Here is a 15,739-nt window from a genome sequence, read left to right on the forward strand (position 1 = left end):
TCTGGGCCTCAGTGTTCTCGTCTGTAAAGTGGGGAGGCCCCTCACCTTCCTGCCCCAAACGCTTATGAGGTCAGCTGAGGTTACAGTGGGGTGCACACTAAAATCCCCCACCCCGGTCACTGGCCAGGCCAGGCCCCGCTGGCCCTGATCTTCTCTGTCTTCTTCTTCTAGGGTCGGCTGGTGCAAACCAGGAAGTCAGGCTACTTTCCTAGCTCGTCTGTGAAGCCTTGCCCCGTGGATGGAAGGGTGAGTGCTTTCCACAGGTGCTTCAGGAACACAGTGGCCAGGGCGCTGAGGGTTCTGAGAGCTGTCTCCTCACTTGGGATGTCCTGGGCTGGTTCAGGACGTCCTTGCTAGATGGCCATCATGAGCTGGCCCCAGAGCTGGGCCTGTGCCCAGAGAGAAGGTGGGCGGGGGCCAGGGGACAGGGGGTGGCTGCTTGAAGGGCTCAGCCAGTTGGGTGTTGCCTTTCATCGTGGTTTTAAAAACACCAAAATGAGCTTCTCTTTTAGCAATTGTAATGGACCGAAGGCCAGCTGCCGTTCTCCAAGTTTTAGGGACTGTAAGTCTTCTTGGACTATTATACAGCCCCAGGGAGGAGAAAGCTCCCCCAAACATAAGGATTCAAAGCTGGGCTTTATGATACTTAGAAAAAGGCAATCTGGCATTTGTTTCATCCACGTGGTATGGAGCAAATTCTCGTCTGTAACAAAAGGCGTTGAGCCGTCAGCCTTGAATAAATTGAATCACCCCCTTTCTGCAAAAAAAAAAGGCAACTAAGAGTGAAAGAGGGAAAGTCGTCCTGAAGGAGCAGGAGACGGGTCTCCGACACCGCGGGAGCCCTGACCTGCCCCCCGGGCCCTGCCTGGCCTCTGGCCCCGTCTGCCCAGCACACTGCTTCTGTGCGGTGCCATTGTCCAGTTGAAGGAGAAAGTGTTAAAACACGTAGGGCTCTTGGACAGGCCTTGCTGACAGGTCAAGGGGACCAGACAGCAGAGGAGGAAAAGCACCATTAACTCACTTGGTGGCCTGGGGCGGCTCCTCTTCCCACCCGGGGCCTCAGTTTCCCCATTTGCATGGTGAATGGGGTGGAGAGAGGACAGGTGGTCTGTGAGGCTTTGCCCAACCTGTGGCCCAGTGAGGGGAGGCCAGGGTGGGGGCTCTGGCCAGGGATGGGGTCTCGAGAGCTGCAAGGCCTGCCTGTGTGCAGCCCGCCGCCTGGAGACCACACTGCTGCCGGCCGGGCACCCCCTCGGGGCCCCCAGGCCTCAGGCTCATCTGCAGCAAAGAGCTGTCAGGTGTGCTAATGTCCACCTCTGAGAAATTCCTGCAGCCTTCGGTCCTCCCCTCCCTGGGGATTCAGTGCACTGTCAGTTGGTTGTGACTTATTCATTCATTCAATCAAAGCTACTCAGAGATGGTGAGCCCAGCGCTGCCCTCAGGGACCTCACAGTCCAGTGTCTCCAGGGCTAAGTCCACATTTGTCGTGGTGGCCAGTGCTGGGCCCAAGGGTCGGGTCATTGCTGACAAGCCTCCTCCAGCCCCCACTCTATGGACGGCCCTGGCGTGGACATTAATCCGAATGCTCTCTTCTTCAGCCGCCCATTAGCCGGCCACCATCCCGAGAGGTCGACTACACGGCATACCCCTGGTGAGTGGATCAGCGGTGGCCCCTTTGCTGTGGGCTGTGGCCCACCCCCCCAGGCTGGGTCTGCGGCCGGGCAGCCTCTCGGTTGTCTCCAGGGCGGCTGAGCCCTGCTGCCCCCAGCCCCCTTCTCCTTCCTCTGCCGTAAACAACCGGGGGCCTGGGCGACCCTCTCTACCCCGAGGCACTATGTCCCTATCGCCAGAACAGGTCATCAGGTCTGAGCATTTGGGAGAATAAAGCCCTTTTTTTATGCAGTCTTAATTGAGCTTCATCATATAAAATATATAAAAGTGGTCTATTTAAGGCCAAATTTATAATCTCGTGATGACTCATACAGCTGCTGGATGAGAACAGTGAGGCTGTTTGCATTAATAAAAGCGTGAAGGTGGATGTTTTAAGCGTGAGTCACAGATGCATGTCAGCCTTGGGTCCAGCCTGTATCACTCTGCCTGCTGGGTCCCCGGGCTGCCTGGAAGAGTGACCGAGTGACCAGCCGTCAGTGACAGTGGTTCTCTGCAGATGCCCGCCCCACCGCAGCCAGTGTAATGGGCAGCTTGGGTGTGGTGGCCCTCTATGCTGGGAGTATCTACCCTCGTGGTTTGCGGTTTGGGGTCATCTCTGAAGCCACCCCTGTGCCCGGCAGTGCACTGTGCCTGCCCCTCGGTGTCCCTGGCACCTCGGCTCAGCCGCTCCGCCCACGTGGTAAAGAGGCCCGCGGGTCTGTTCACGGACGCCGTTCACCCTGCACTGAGGTCTCATGTACACAGTGGAGGACCGACTGTGGCTTTCACTTGACAGTGTAACAAAGCACAGTTTAATTTTCTAATGTGGGTTCTGTCCTGGTTCCATAGTATCTACAAAAGTCGACACAGGCGGGGCAGGTGGTAACAGGTTTTGTTTTGGGGGCCGGGGGCTTGCCTTGCTGTCTGGGATGGGCTTCATTTCAGTGGAGAGGGCAGGAAATCCCTTCTGTCGGAGTCTGTGCGAAAGCCATTCACGGAGATGTTGGTGGACTCCAGTGTGTTACAACAAGATACAAAAACCCACACATGAGCAGTTTTTACTTATTACTGCTTTTTAAATAGTGAAAACTTAGAAATTCTATCTAATGTTCCTGTGACGCTGAACACCTCCTCCAGGCCCAGGGTTCTGTAGAGCAGAAACCCCCCAGTGGACGGCCGAGGTCTGGGGTCCTCATCCCGCCCCCAGCATCTTTCCAGTGCTGCTGTGTCCTCACCTGCGGATGCCCCACCCACGTCCCCTCCAGACCTGCCCACTGTTTGCCCCTCCTGTCGGGGCGTGGCTTCGTTTCCCAATGGGCTCATCCTGCAGATTAGGCTGTTGGCTAATAGCTCTCTGCCCTTTAGGCTCGTCAGTGTTCCAGCTCTCACTTCCTTCCCGGCCCTAACAGACTCATCTGCTCTAGGTTTGCAGGCAACATGGAGAGGCAGCAGACAGACAACCTGCTCAAATCCCATGCCAGCGGGACCTACCTCATCAGGGAGCGGCCAGCCGAGGCAGAGCGCTTTGCCATAAGCATCAAGTATGTATCGGATCCGGGGTCAAGGGGACCCCTCCCCCCATGCGGTCCTGAACCACGGAGCCCACCGCCCTCCAGCTCCTGGGCTTGTCGGGCTGTGGGTGGCCATGGAGGGTCTTGCCCAGGACACCTTTGAGATGAAAGGGTGTCGTCAGTGGGTCTCTACAACATGGCAGCCTGGGACATGCGTGAACGGTCCACCCACCGTCCCCTCGTGGGTCTGCCATCTCCTCTCCAAAAGACAGAGTCTGACTGGTGGTTGATTGCCATCAGCACAGGATGTCCAGGGGATAGGAGTCTCAGGCCAGGCCACAGGCCAGTGAATAGAAGGTTCTGGTGTGCCACGACCTAGATGGGAGAGTCTCAAGCAGGGTGGCTTCTGTTACAGGGAAGGCCTCCTCGGGTCTGCTGGGTGGGTGCTGGGGGTGGCGGGCCCTGTGACCAGGCCACCGGATGTCTGCAGCGTTTCAGCCTGGATGCTTCTGGTTGCGAGTAGCAGAAGCCAACACAAGGGAGCAGAGAGGGGCTGTTCTGTAGGATACAGGAGGCCTCACGGCTGTTAGGGGCCAGGTGGGCCGGGCTCAGCAGGGCCACACCCAGGCCCTGAACACACAGCTCATCCCACGTCCCTGTCTCAGCTTGTGTCTGCCTCTTCCCGTGTGTAGCAGCTTCCTCTACGTCTGCAGCCAATGGGTACAAGTGGTAGATGTGGTGGAGGTCGGGATCTGGGGAACTAGAAGGAGCCAGAACTGAGTATGAGCCCCCACAGGTGGGAAAACACTGCCAGGGTCCCACAGCCTTTCCAGGAGGCCCCACAAATGTTTGGGGCCTGAAACACATGCATTGACTCTAAAATACAAAGAACAACCCCAACGTTGAAAGTGACACATGGCCAATGAAAGATCATCTGGATGTGACCTGGGTCACCTAATCTGCGAGACCTGCTCTTGAGCAGAGGTCAGCCCTACCTGCCGTGGACAGTGGGAGCATTGTAAGATGTGTGACACAGTGCAGGTAGGGCCTCCCACAGTGACAGTCTCAGTGGGCCCTGGAAGAAAAGTGGAGTGTGGGGCATGGTGGTAGGTCAGGGGTGGAGGCTGGAGGCTGGCACCAAGCAGTGAAGTGGCAGAGATGTCACTTGCCTGGTAGGAATCAGCAGAGCACCTGCTGTGTGCCTGGCCGCAGGGCTCTGGAGTGGGCCTCAGACGGTCCTTGCCCAAGGAGCATGGGGGCAGGGTGAGCACACTCAGCTCACTTTAATCCAGGAGAAACAGTGGGTGGTCTACAAAGGCCCCCTGGGAGAGGAGAATGGGCAGTGAAGCATTCGCTTATTTCACAACCGTTTATTCCGTTAACTGAATTCTGGGTGTTAAACCAACCTTGCATTCCTGGTATGTCCCACTTGGCTGTGGGGTGAAGTCTTTTTTATATGTGTGGTTTGTATAGATGTACATATGGAGAGAGATTGTTTGCTAACAGTTTGTTGAGGATTTTTACGTCTATACTCATAAGGGATATTGGCGTGTCGTTTTCTTTTCTTGTGATGTTTTTGTCTGGCTTTGGTGTTGGCTGGCAAGTGTAGGGGTGGTATTTGGGAGGGAGGGGCTGTGAGGAGCCTCTCCACTAAGGTCAGATTTGAGTTGAGCCCTGAGAACGCGGGGGTGGGGGGATGGTGAGGATAGCAGGAGGGGGAGCATTCTGGGCAGAGGGGGTGTTACTGGGCACATACACAGGTTCTTTACCTGCCACACAAGAGGGGCCAAATAAAAACGAACACCAGGCTTATGGCAAGGAAAGGGTTTTTATTTTGGGTGATGTCAGCTGGGAGACGAGAGTGAGCCCTCAAATTTCTCCTGTCTCCCCGAAGGATGGGAGGCCAGGGGTTTTCAAGGTGGTGAGGCATGTGGCTGCTGGTAGGGAGGGGGAGCCTGTGGCCTTGCTGGTCAGCACTTCCCCACCAGCCTGCGCTTGGCCTTGTGAGGCTGCTTGGAGGGCGGAGGAGGCGAGATGAGGGAACCTGCAGGTGGGTGTCCTTGGTGGTCTGCCTCCGTGGTGGAGGGGGGATTCTGGTGCCAGTAAGCTGAGGAGTTGGGGTATGGGGAGCTTTAGCTTCTTGATATTCTCTGGGTCTCAGAAAACTTCAAAAGACCCATAACTAGCCAAAACTTCAGTGTAAGTGTGAGGCCACCTGGGCTTCCAACAGTTTGTAACTTGTGTTTGTCTTGTGAAGTTCAAGGATACAAAGATTTAAAAAACTGATAATTTACATATGAGTGTAACTTCCAGAAGCAGGGAAAGGGGACGAGTGCTTTTGGTTTTAACCGCATATATGCTGGGTTTAACGTAGGGGAACTGATGTCAGGGCCTGCGGGCTTGTGCTTGGTGTGTCTGAGGAAGAGCCGGAGGCCCGGCCGGCTGGAATGGAGGGTGGGGAGGAGAGTATTGTGAGATGGTGTCGGAGCTGGGGCGGGGCTGCCTGCCTGGGGCCTCGTGGGCCAAGGGCAGACCTTTGACTTACAAACCAAGCTGTGAAGGCCTCATCAGGCCAGGGAAACAGGGAGAAGGAGGGTGTTCCCAGTGCAGAGAAGAGAATGAGCAGAACCCCGAGACAGGAAGTCTCAGCGGGGCTGGTAGGAGGGTAGAGGTGGAGCTCCGGGGCCTGAGGCTGACCGGGGAGTGTGGGCTTCAAACGGGCAAGGTGGACCAACAGATAGACGGACAGGCGGTAGGAGACAGGCTGGGGTGGCCCAAAGGGGAGGGCAGGGGAGGGCTGAGAGGGAGCAGCTGGAGGAGCTGGAGGTGTGGCTGAGGGCCAGGCTCTTTGCTCCAGCAAACATGCGGTAAGCCTGGACCCCCAGGGGGCTGGGGGCTGCGTGGCCTGCATAGTGACCACTGTGGCCTGTGCACTTCGCCCAGGTTCAACGACGAGGTGAAGCACATTAAGGTGGTGGAGAAGGACAGCTGGATCCACATCACAGAAGCAAAGAAATTTGAAAGCCTCTTGGTACGTGACCCCTGGCTCCCACCGGCCCTGCCCCGAGGGTGGGAGGAGGGCCCAGGCCTCCCCCTGCAGCCACCCTGAGGAGGGGCCTCCTGCACCTGCTCCCTGCAGGCGCTCCCTGCAGGCTGGGCTGCGGGCTCTACCTGGGGAGGAGCAAGTCGTCCCAGTGTGGGAAAGACCCAGGAAACGGGCTCGCAGGGCGACTTGGGACAGTCAGGGCCTTGTCACAGCCCTGAGTTGGGCTTCTGTCCCCCAAAGTCCCCAAAGGGCCAGGTGGGTTGACTGTGGTGCACAGTGTGGGGAGGGCCCAGCCCATCCTGGCCACGAGCATTACAGCAGCCCGTTCACCCCCATCCTCCCACCAGAGCCAGAAACTCGGCCCGGGGCCTGGCCGTGTAGCCAACCTCACACGAGGGTGCCTTCCAACAGCCCCCTGCCTCTCCCCAACCTGCCCCCTGCCCCCCCACTTCCTCTCCATGCTCCTCGCTCCTGCCCCCCGCCCCCCACCCCCGCACCACCCAGCCCAGCCCAAATGCAGTCAAAGGCATATAGTCCTTAAGATGAGTTTAAGATTAGACCCATCCTTTCCTTCATTACACGGCATCTATGTACTGAGAACATCCGGCTAGAGTGTCTGAGCCCTTAGACACCCTGCTGTAGCCACAGAAAGCACAGAGCGAAACAGTGTCCACACTCCCCACCCAAAAAATAGTGATGTTCCCATTTCAGGGCGCGTCCTCACCGCCCTAAGCTTAGCCTGGGTGTGGTTCTGTACACCTTTTCCAAACAAAAGCACTGGCCGTCCTGTGCCCAGCTTTTAGCCTGCCCTTCAACATAGTAAACGCTCACATTGGGGTGAAGCCTCTGCTCGCCCCGACTGGTAGCCGCGTGGCGTTCGGTCGCTTGGATATGCTGTTGTTTCTAGAAGCACTTACCTGGTGTTGGACACGTGGGGGTTCCCATTTTTCTCTATTACAAAGAGTGTCATAGGAGCATCCGTGTCCCTCAGTTTCTGCGTTCCTCCCTGATTTTTCCTTTAGAAACATTTGGGAGAGAAATTGCTGGATCAAATGTCTTCGGGATACTGACCACGCACCCTGTGCCGGGTGGGAGGGAAGGGGTAGTTCTCGGGTCAAGAAGACAAGTCCCTGAGTGAACCTGAGGAGGTGGGGGAGGGAAACCAGGGCACCCGGGAGGACTGCCTGGAGGTGGTGGCAGCGGTCAGTGAGCATGTGTGTCCTGCAGGAGTTGGTGGAGTATTACCAGTGCCACTCGCTCAAGGAGAGCTTCAAGCAGCTGGACACCACGCTCAAGTACCCCTACAGGTCAAGGGAGCGGGCAGCCTCCAGGGCCTGCAGCCGGTCCCCAGGTAACACCCGCAGCCACCCGGCACACCAGTGCTCCTCTGGTGGGGTCCGCTCCATCCTACTTCCCACGGCCCAGGCCCTCACTGCCCGCCTGCCCTCGAGTTGGCTGCACTGACCCAGGCCAGGAGCCCCTTCCTGACTCCCGCCCCCGGGAGCAGTGGGCTGGGACCCCCGCCCGACACAAGCGTTCTCCGAGCCAGGGTGCCCGGTGGTCCCAGGTGACAAGTGGGGAGTGCCAGCTCTGAGTCGCTGCTGCGCGTCCTGGTGCCTTTGTCTGGAGACCGGTGCGGGGAGAGGACGGGGGGGTCCCACCTGTCCTCAGCTCCCTGCCTATGCCCCTGCCCCCCGGGGCCTCCACTGTGAGGAGCCAGAGCAGCGCCTCTGTTTGCAGACGGGGCTCCGTGGCCCAGGGCAGGTGCCACCTGCAGTCGGGCAGGGTGGGCCCAGAGCGTTGGGCATCCAGCCTAGGACTCTGTCCACTGAACACCCTGCTTCCTCCAGCTGAGGGGCCTGCAGCGCCGCGGTCCCACCTGGGCAGAGCAGGCCGGGAGAGGAACGACTGGCCTTTAGTGAGCGCCTACTGTGTGCTGGGCGAGGGGCTGGGCCGTTCGAAGTATCAGTCCTCGCACAAGCCCCTTGCCTGGGGTGGGGGTCCCAGGAAACACGTCCTGGGAGGTGGAGTGAGGGCAGCTCAGACATGGCCAGGCTGCGCCGGTGCCCGGGTGGGCCTCGACCCTGCGCTGTCCCCCGCCCCTCCCGGCCCCGTCCCTGCGGCCTCTGACTGCGTGTGCCTGCGAGTGCGCGGCCCCCCGGCCCCTCTCACGTTCTCTCTGCCTCTTTGCAGCTCCCTGCGCTTCCGGCAGCTTTTCCCTTCTCAGTCCGCAGGGGCTGAGCTTTGCTTCTCAGGGCTCCTCTGCTCCCTTCTGGTCAGGTACCGCTGCTCCCGGGGCGGGGGGCCTGGCACGGGCTGCCTGCTGGCCCACAGCCCCGCCTGAGAGTGTCCACAGCTGCCCGCTGCCTGGTGGGGTGGAGGCGGGGGGAGCAGGACGGGGAGAAGGGGCTCCGCGGGCAGGGGGCTGCCGGCACCCGAGGACACCGTCAGGCCGGCGCTGCCCTCCTCACTCCACCACCTGTCTGACACGCTCCCCCAGTGGCCACCCCCCAGCTCATCGCCACCGTCCCTGTTGCTCATCGGGAGCTTTGCCTCCGGTGGCGGCAAACCGCTGGGCGGCCACCCTCGGGGGAGGCGGGGGCAGACCCGGGCGGGCCCCATTCAGCGGCGTGAGGGGGAGCTGTGGGACCTGGGCACAGGGTTCGGGGTCTCCGTCGGCCCCGTCCGCACGGCCCTCTGCTCCCAGTCAAAGCCCGCCCCAGCAGCTGTGCGTGTGACTCCACCGGTCGTTGTCACCTGTCCGTCAGGACTCCTGGGTTCCGGACCGAGCTGGTCCAGCTGGGTTTCCAGTTTGGTTTGGGGCTCTGGAACTGGGGACATGAGGGAAGTCAGGCACTGGTGCTCTAGCGTCCGGTCCGAGGTGCTCTATCAGAGTGAGGACTGGGAGTGGGGCAGTGGTCCCTCAGCTGTCCACTGGCCACGTGACACCTGTGCACTGGGCACACAGGGATAGGCCCTGCAGGAGCTGTGACGGGCAGGGTGTGGGCATCTGCTCTCATCCCCACAAGCGCGCTCATTGCGATGGCCCCCAGTGTGGGTGGTGGCCGCTCTGACCCCCTTGATGGGGGGACCTGGATAGGCCACGGGCCCACAGGTTTGGGCACCCGCAGGGAAGTGAGGGGCCCTGAGGTTGGAGCCCGGTCTGACCCTCCAGGGCCTTTCTGCTTGACGGCCCTCCTCTGTGTGCCTAGGGCCAGGCACTGGGGGAGAGACCAGCTCGGCCTGAGGGCCCGCAGCCCTGGCTGGGCCCTGGCCGGCGGCTGTGTGATGCTGCCCATCTCCCCCAACAGTGTTCACACCCCGCGTCATTGGCACAGCCGTGGCCAGGTACAACTTTGCCGCCCGGGACATGCGGGAGCTCTCACTGCGGGAAGGCGACGTTGTGAAGATCTACAGCCGCATTGGTGGGGACCAGGGCTGGTGGAAGGGCGAGACGAATGGACGGGTGAGTGCAGCCGGCCCCTGTCCCCAGGCCCCCATGCAGAGGGCGCCCAGCCTCACTGCAGTACTCAGGGAGGTGGGCCTTCCTGCTTGAACCTGGCTGGGCCTGGGCAGGCTGGCACCACGGCATGACCCTGCGCCAGCTCCCTCGGTGCCCAGGAGTCTGGGTGTCCTCAGGCTCCAGACACTGGCCATGACCCAAGGTCACACAGCAAGGGAGCAGCTTGCCAGGTCTGATCTGGATCCAGCCCTGCCCAACCCTGTATCTGTGCTTGGTCCTAGTCTGTGGTCCTTTGTGGTCACTGCAGGGAGACAAGTTTCTTGTACGGTCTTCAAGTCACTTGCATGTGCCCAAGGCCCCTTTGCAGGCAGGGAGGCCACAGGACTGAGTAGGGCCCGTGAGTCCTCGCTGGGCTCCTGCCACTTTGTAAGGCCCCCTCAGCACCCACCCAATGGTACTGGGGCTCCATGAGTGGATCAGGAAACATCAGCTTTCCTTGGGGCTGCAGCTGCCTGCAGGCAGGCACACTGGGCTGCAGAGGGTCAGCCAGCCTTGGCTGCCTTCGCTTGCCATTACATTGCCAGGTGGCGGGAACTGGTCTGCCTCCACCTAGCATGTTGTCTGCCCCTTTGAGGCCCTCAAGGCTGATCCATTTGCCACCCAACAGCCCTTCAGAAGTGTGAGGCCACTGAGTCCTAGACGGCCACCTAGAGGACTGGGACCACTAGCTCCCAGGTGCCTCTTGAGGCTGTGATTTAGTAAGCACATACCTGGGTGCTCGCCCTAGTTGGGAAGCCAACTGGTTTCCCAGGTGATTTCCATGTGGAGTTAAGTTTTAGAACCACTTGTTTAGAGTGTTACTAGATGTTTCTGTTGCCTTGACCCTGTTATGAAATGTCTCTTTTTATCTCTGGCAGTTTTTCTTGCTGTAAAGCCTACTTTATCTGCTGTTACAGAGACACCAGCTTTTTGCGGGGAGTAGTGTTTTACATGGCATACTTTTTTCTCTCTTGTATTACTTTCAGCTTTTCCGTGTTCTTATATTTAAGATAGGTATAAGGTAAAACTTATTATATTCAGATTTTTTAAAGCCACTCTGATCTGATAGTCTTTGCCTTTTAATAGGTATATGTAGTCCGTTTACATTTAATGTAATTACTGAGATATTTAGACTTAAATCCATTGTCTTTCTGTTTATTTTCTATTTGTCACATCTAGTCCTTCCTTTTTTCTCCTTTCTTTTCTACTTTTGGATTAATCGATATTTTTTCTATTTCACTTCCTGTCCCCTTGATTGCTTTGTTAGTTACGCATTCTTTTCCTATTACTAAAGTGGTTACTGTAGAGATCACGGTGTGCACTTTGACTTCTGAGAGATGCCATCTTAAATCAGTACTTTTACTGCTTCCCAGACAATGCAAGGACCCTACAACCTTTGACTATATTCATTTTCCTCCCAACTTTGGTGCAGGCCTTGTCATGATCTTAGTTCTACATATTTTTTAACCCTGTAAGATGTTATTTTTATTGTAAGCGGCTAGTGTTCATTTATATTTACTACCTATTCACCTTTCCCAGGGCTCCTCGTTTCTTCCTGCCTTGTTGTATTTCCACCCAAGACCATGTTCCTGCTGCCTGAAGTTCCTTCTTCTTAGTATGAGTTTTTAGTGTGAATCTGCTAATAAATTATCAGTTTTTGTTAGGTTTGAACACATCTTTATTTCACTTCCTTTTTTTCATGTTCTCATTGTAAAATGTTTGTAGTTTATTTTGATATAATTTCAAACTTAAAGAAAAGTTGCCATGGCACAAAGAACTCCCGTAGGCCCAGATTTGCCGGTGAAGAATGGTTTGTCCACTTGCTTTATCATTTGCGTTCCCTCTCTTTCTGTGAGTGTGTGTGCTTATTTTTCTCCAAACCATTTGACAGTCAGTTGCAGGAATCATATCCCTTTCGCCCTAAAGACTCCAGTGTGTGTCCCTTTGAGATAGTATGATTATCTGATCAACAGTCCATAGCGAATTCCACCAGTTGTCCCCAGAGTGTCTTCTCTGGCTGTTTTCCCCTGGCGTGGGTCCAATCCAGGACCATGAATTGCACTTACTTGCCGTGACCCTCAATTCCCTTTCATCTGGGACAATTCTTCTGCGTTTCTCTGTGTTACGTGACTTTGACATTTTTGAAGAGCATATGCCAGTTATTTTTGTAGACAATCCCTCAATTTAGGTTTGTTTGATATTTCTTCATGATTAAATAGAGGTTGTATATTTTCGGTGGGAACAACACCACAATGGGGATGTTGGATCTTTTTCAGTGCCATAATGTCCTATCAGGAGATATATGGTGTCAGTTTGTCCTTTATTGTGACATTAACCTCAATCACGAGGTTAAGGTGGTATCTGCCAGCTTTCTCCACTGTGAAGTTACTGTAATTAATAAGTAATTTGCAGGGTAATACTTTGAAATCAGATAAATATATCGTTTCTCCTTAAACTTTCACCTACTAGTTTTAGCATTCATTGAGGAGTTTTGCCTATTCAATTATTTCTATCATGGCTGTAAAAATAGTGATTTTCTAACTATCGTTTCTCCTACTGTTCCAAGTGGCCATTCTATGTAAGGAAAAGCTTTCTCTTCTCCCCTTGTTATTCTCCCCCAGGAACCAGTGATCTCTCCGTGAGACCTGCTTGCATTTTGTGAGCAGTTGTATTGAGTTCATTTTTGAAGTTATTTTCACTGGGTGTAGAATTCTGGGCTGGCAGGTATTTCATTTCAGTACTTTGATGATGCCACTCCATTGTCACCTGGCTTCCATCATTTCTGTAGAAAAGCCAGGCCGTGTTCTTTTTTTTTTTTTCTTTTTACTGAGGAAGACCGGCCCTGAGCTAACATCTATTGCCAGTCCTCCTCCTTTTTTTTTTTTTTCCCCAAAGCCCCAGTAGATAGTTGTATGTTATAGCTGCACATCCTTCTAGTTGCTGTATGTGGGACGCGGCCTCAGCATGGCCGGAGAAGCGGTGCGTCGGTGTGTGCCCGGATCCGAACCCGGGCCGCCAGCAGCAGAGCGCACACACTTAACCGCTAAGCCATGGGGCCGGCCCCAGGCTGTGTTCTTAATGTTGCTCCTTTGCAGGAAAGGTCTGCACTGCTCCCCTCTGGGCTAAAGGTAGAAAAATGCCTTTGTTTTTTGTCAGGGTTATTACAATGTGCCGAGGTATGGTTTTCCCTTATTCATTCTGAGATTCGTAGAGATTTTTGAATCTGTGGCTTGATGTCCTTCATCAGTTTTGGAAATTTCTTCAGGTAGAGTGTCTGCTCCATTTCCTTGCTTTTCTCTTTCCAGGGCTCTATTCACATGGATGTTAGATCTTTTCACCACAGCCCAGATATTATTTACACTGTGTTATGTGTTTTTCACCCATTCTCTGGTTTTCCATCTAGTTACTTGCCATTGACCCATCTTCCAGTTTATTAGTCTTCTCGTCTGCTTTGTCTAGTCTGCTGTTAAATCCTTCTTTTGGATTCTTAATTGCAGTCATTGCATATTTTTCAGTTCTAGGATTTCTATTTGATTTCCGATTTCAGTTTTCTGTGAAATTTTCTGCCCTTTTGTCAGTTTTCTGAAACATACAAATCAGAGTTATTTACATTTCCTGACGGGTGACTCTGATCTCTGGATGACCTGTAGGTTGGTCTCTGTTGTCTGCATTTTCTCTTAGTTTCTGTCACTGGGTGCTGATTGAATGCTGAGCTTGTGTATTCAACACTGTTGAGATTCTGGATGACGTTATTTTCCTCCGGAGAGGGTTTCATTTCTTCTGGCTGGCGGCTAGAGGGTGGGCAGGTCATCGTAAACTGCTCAGGGCTAGTGCCAGCACCAGGCTCTTAGCCTCTTTGCCAGGGCCTCTCTTGGGGCAGGTCTGGCTTAGAGCTCCAGCCTTTTGAAGGGTCCTCCATCTCCACAAACTCTACTCACCTTCATCCTCAACACGTGTGCACACAGGCATGCGCGCACACACACTTACGTGACCTTGCCATCTTTTTCAGATCGGCTGGTTTCCTTCAACGTATGTAGAAGAGGAGGGCATCCAGTGACAGCAAGAACGTGCACAGGACTCGCCAATTTTCTTGGAAGAGTCGCTCCAACTCTGAAGTCCATCTCTAGGTCTGCGACTCAGAGGGGAAATGCCCGCCAACCTTCCAGTCTTCAACAGCCCATAGGGATGGGGAGGGTGTTCAGAATCCTAAACGTGAACCGTCCTACCACCAGTCTGCCCTCGGTGGCCTGTCCTGGGTACACTACTTGTACATAGAGGAAATTGGGGCCAGCCCTGCTGTGGCCGCCACCATCGGAATGCTGAGGGGAGGGAGCGCCAGTGGCCTTCCGAGCCAGGCTCTGGGTGACAGCTGAGGCCAGAGCTCATCCTGCCCCTGTCTTGTTGAGAAGGCATTCAGGAACCTGGGTTTGAACAGCAGATGCTGTCCCAGGGAGGGCTGGGGACAGCAGAGGGGAACCTTCCCCCGCCCCTTCTGCTCAGCCCTGGACTCTTAGCTCGCCTGTTTCCTGCTACTCCCAGGGGGCGGCTTCCAGCCTTGAGAGGCAGACGGGACCAGAGCAGGCTGTTTGCTGCAGCCCCTGCTCAGCCCAGCTGTGCTTGGGTGTAAGAGAAGAGGGCATTGCAGGAGGGCCTGTGCAGTCCCCCTTGACTTCCTCGTGTCCCTCTGCACCAGGGGCATGCAGAGACCCCCCAGGGCAGGTCCCTCTCTTGGGAGGACCCTTAGGAACGATGAAGTGGCCAACCCTACTCCCAGTCAATGGTACTGTTCTTTGCCCCGAATCCTAGGTGTGTGTCTGTCCTGTCCTGCTGCCAGGTAGATGCATCTTCTGTAAACCCTGATATGGGTGGGAAGAAAGCAGGGTGTTCCCTCACTCGGTCCCTGCTGCTCACATTCCTCCCCAGGAGGAGGACCCCCTGCTTCTGTGCAGGTGGCCCCGTCTGGGTCTCCTGTGTTCTGTGGTCCTTGGGGTTCCTCCCAGCCTTTGCACAGGATGTTGGTTCCACGCCTTGGCAGGTCTTCCTTCCAAGGGCTCCTGCAGCCCATGAACTGGGGCTGTGACCAGCCCAAAAGAAGTGCTCTTGGGGGTGGCTCTAGCCCCTAATTCCCGCTCCTGACTCCTGGCCCTTGACCTCTGGCTGGTTTGGCCAGACCTTGTCTCCTCTGCCCGGTTGTTGCATGAGACCTGGTGACACTCTCCCTCTGACCTCCGTGCCAAAGCTACTGGGGAAACCTGGGCCACGTTGGCTACACAGCCCTGTGCAAGGAGCAGGGACCAGGCCAAGGCTGGGCTTGGGGAAGGCTGGCCCCTGCTGGGGTGGGTGCTTGTTGCCACGCTGCACCCGAGGTTCCTCTTGAGGTCAGCCTTGTAGCTTGCAGGCTCAGCTCACACACCCAGCATCCTGGCGTGGTGAGGAGGGGGAAAGGTCAGAGATGGTGAGTGGCAAGGAGAAAAGAGAAGGCAGCCTGCAAAGGCTTGAGAAGTGAGCGTGAACAGGATCACATCTGGGGGGCGGTGGGGCAGGTGGGCGGGGAGAAGAATTGGCCTCGGGGAGAGCGGACCCGAATCCCCATCATCGGGGTGCACCCAGCACTTTGCGCACGACCCCCAGCTCGGCTGGCCCAGCGCGAGCCCAGGCCGGGCGGGGAGAAAACCAGCTGGCCCCTTTCGTGTTTACTGTTGTCAGAAAGGTTTTGTTTTGTTTTGTTATGTGTCTGGTTTGGCTTGTTTGCTTTTTAAGGGGAAAAAAGTTTGTAATTATTTCATCCGAAGTTCCCGTTACATATCTGTGAATAATAAGGAAGAGATTTTATAATAATAAGCAAAGAAATGATGTATATTTGAGCTCCTCATGAAACAAGTCATCGTGATAACAGGACATCGAGAAAACATAACGTAGAACCTGGTTTTTGTGAATGTTTTGTTTTGTTTTCGTTTATTTTGAATCTTGTACCTGGTTTGGTCTGTCTTTGCACTGCACAGAGCAGGAGGGGGCGCAGGCTGGGATATG

General features: G+C 55.5%; 1 protein-coding gene across 2 annotated transcripts in view; it reads left to right on the top strand.

Moving 5' to 3' along the window:
• The window catches only part of VAV2 (vav guanine nucleotide exchange factor 2), a 192,774-nt gene extending 177,530 nt beyond the window's left edge, over positions 1–15,244 (top strand). Inside the window, exons 21-28 of one of the 2 annotated variants that reach the window (XM_087418837.1) lie at positions 172–246; positions 1,599–1,651; positions 3,075–3,191; positions 6,105–6,192; positions 7,435–7,558; positions 8,401–8,487; positions 9,519–9,673; positions 13,719–15,244. In XM_087418837.1, the coding sequence (XP_087274963.1) occupies positions 172–246; positions 1,599–1,651; positions 3,075–3,191; positions 6,105–6,192; positions 7,435–7,558; positions 8,401–8,487; positions 9,519–9,673; positions 13,719–13,766 (747 nt within the window). In that variant the 3' untranslated portion in view covers positions 13,767–15,244. The remainder of the gene's footprint in view (positions 1–171; positions 247–1,598; positions 1,652–3,074; positions 3,192–6,104; positions 6,193–7,434; positions 7,559–8,400; positions 8,488–9,518; positions 9,674–13,718) is intronic. The other variant, XM_014782305.2, reaches the window with a different exon arrangement.
• The last annotated feature ends 495 nt before the right edge of the window (positions 15,245–15,739 follow it).

This window comes from Ceratotherium simum, chromosome 29 (genome assembly GCF_057802395.1).
Source record: "Ceratotherium simum simum isolate JZ-2026a chromosome 29, ASM5780239v1, whole genome shotgun sequence".
Taxonomy (NCBI): domain Eukaryota; kingdom Metazoa; phylum Chordata; class Mammalia; order Perissodactyla; family Rhinocerotidae; genus Ceratotherium; species Ceratotherium simum.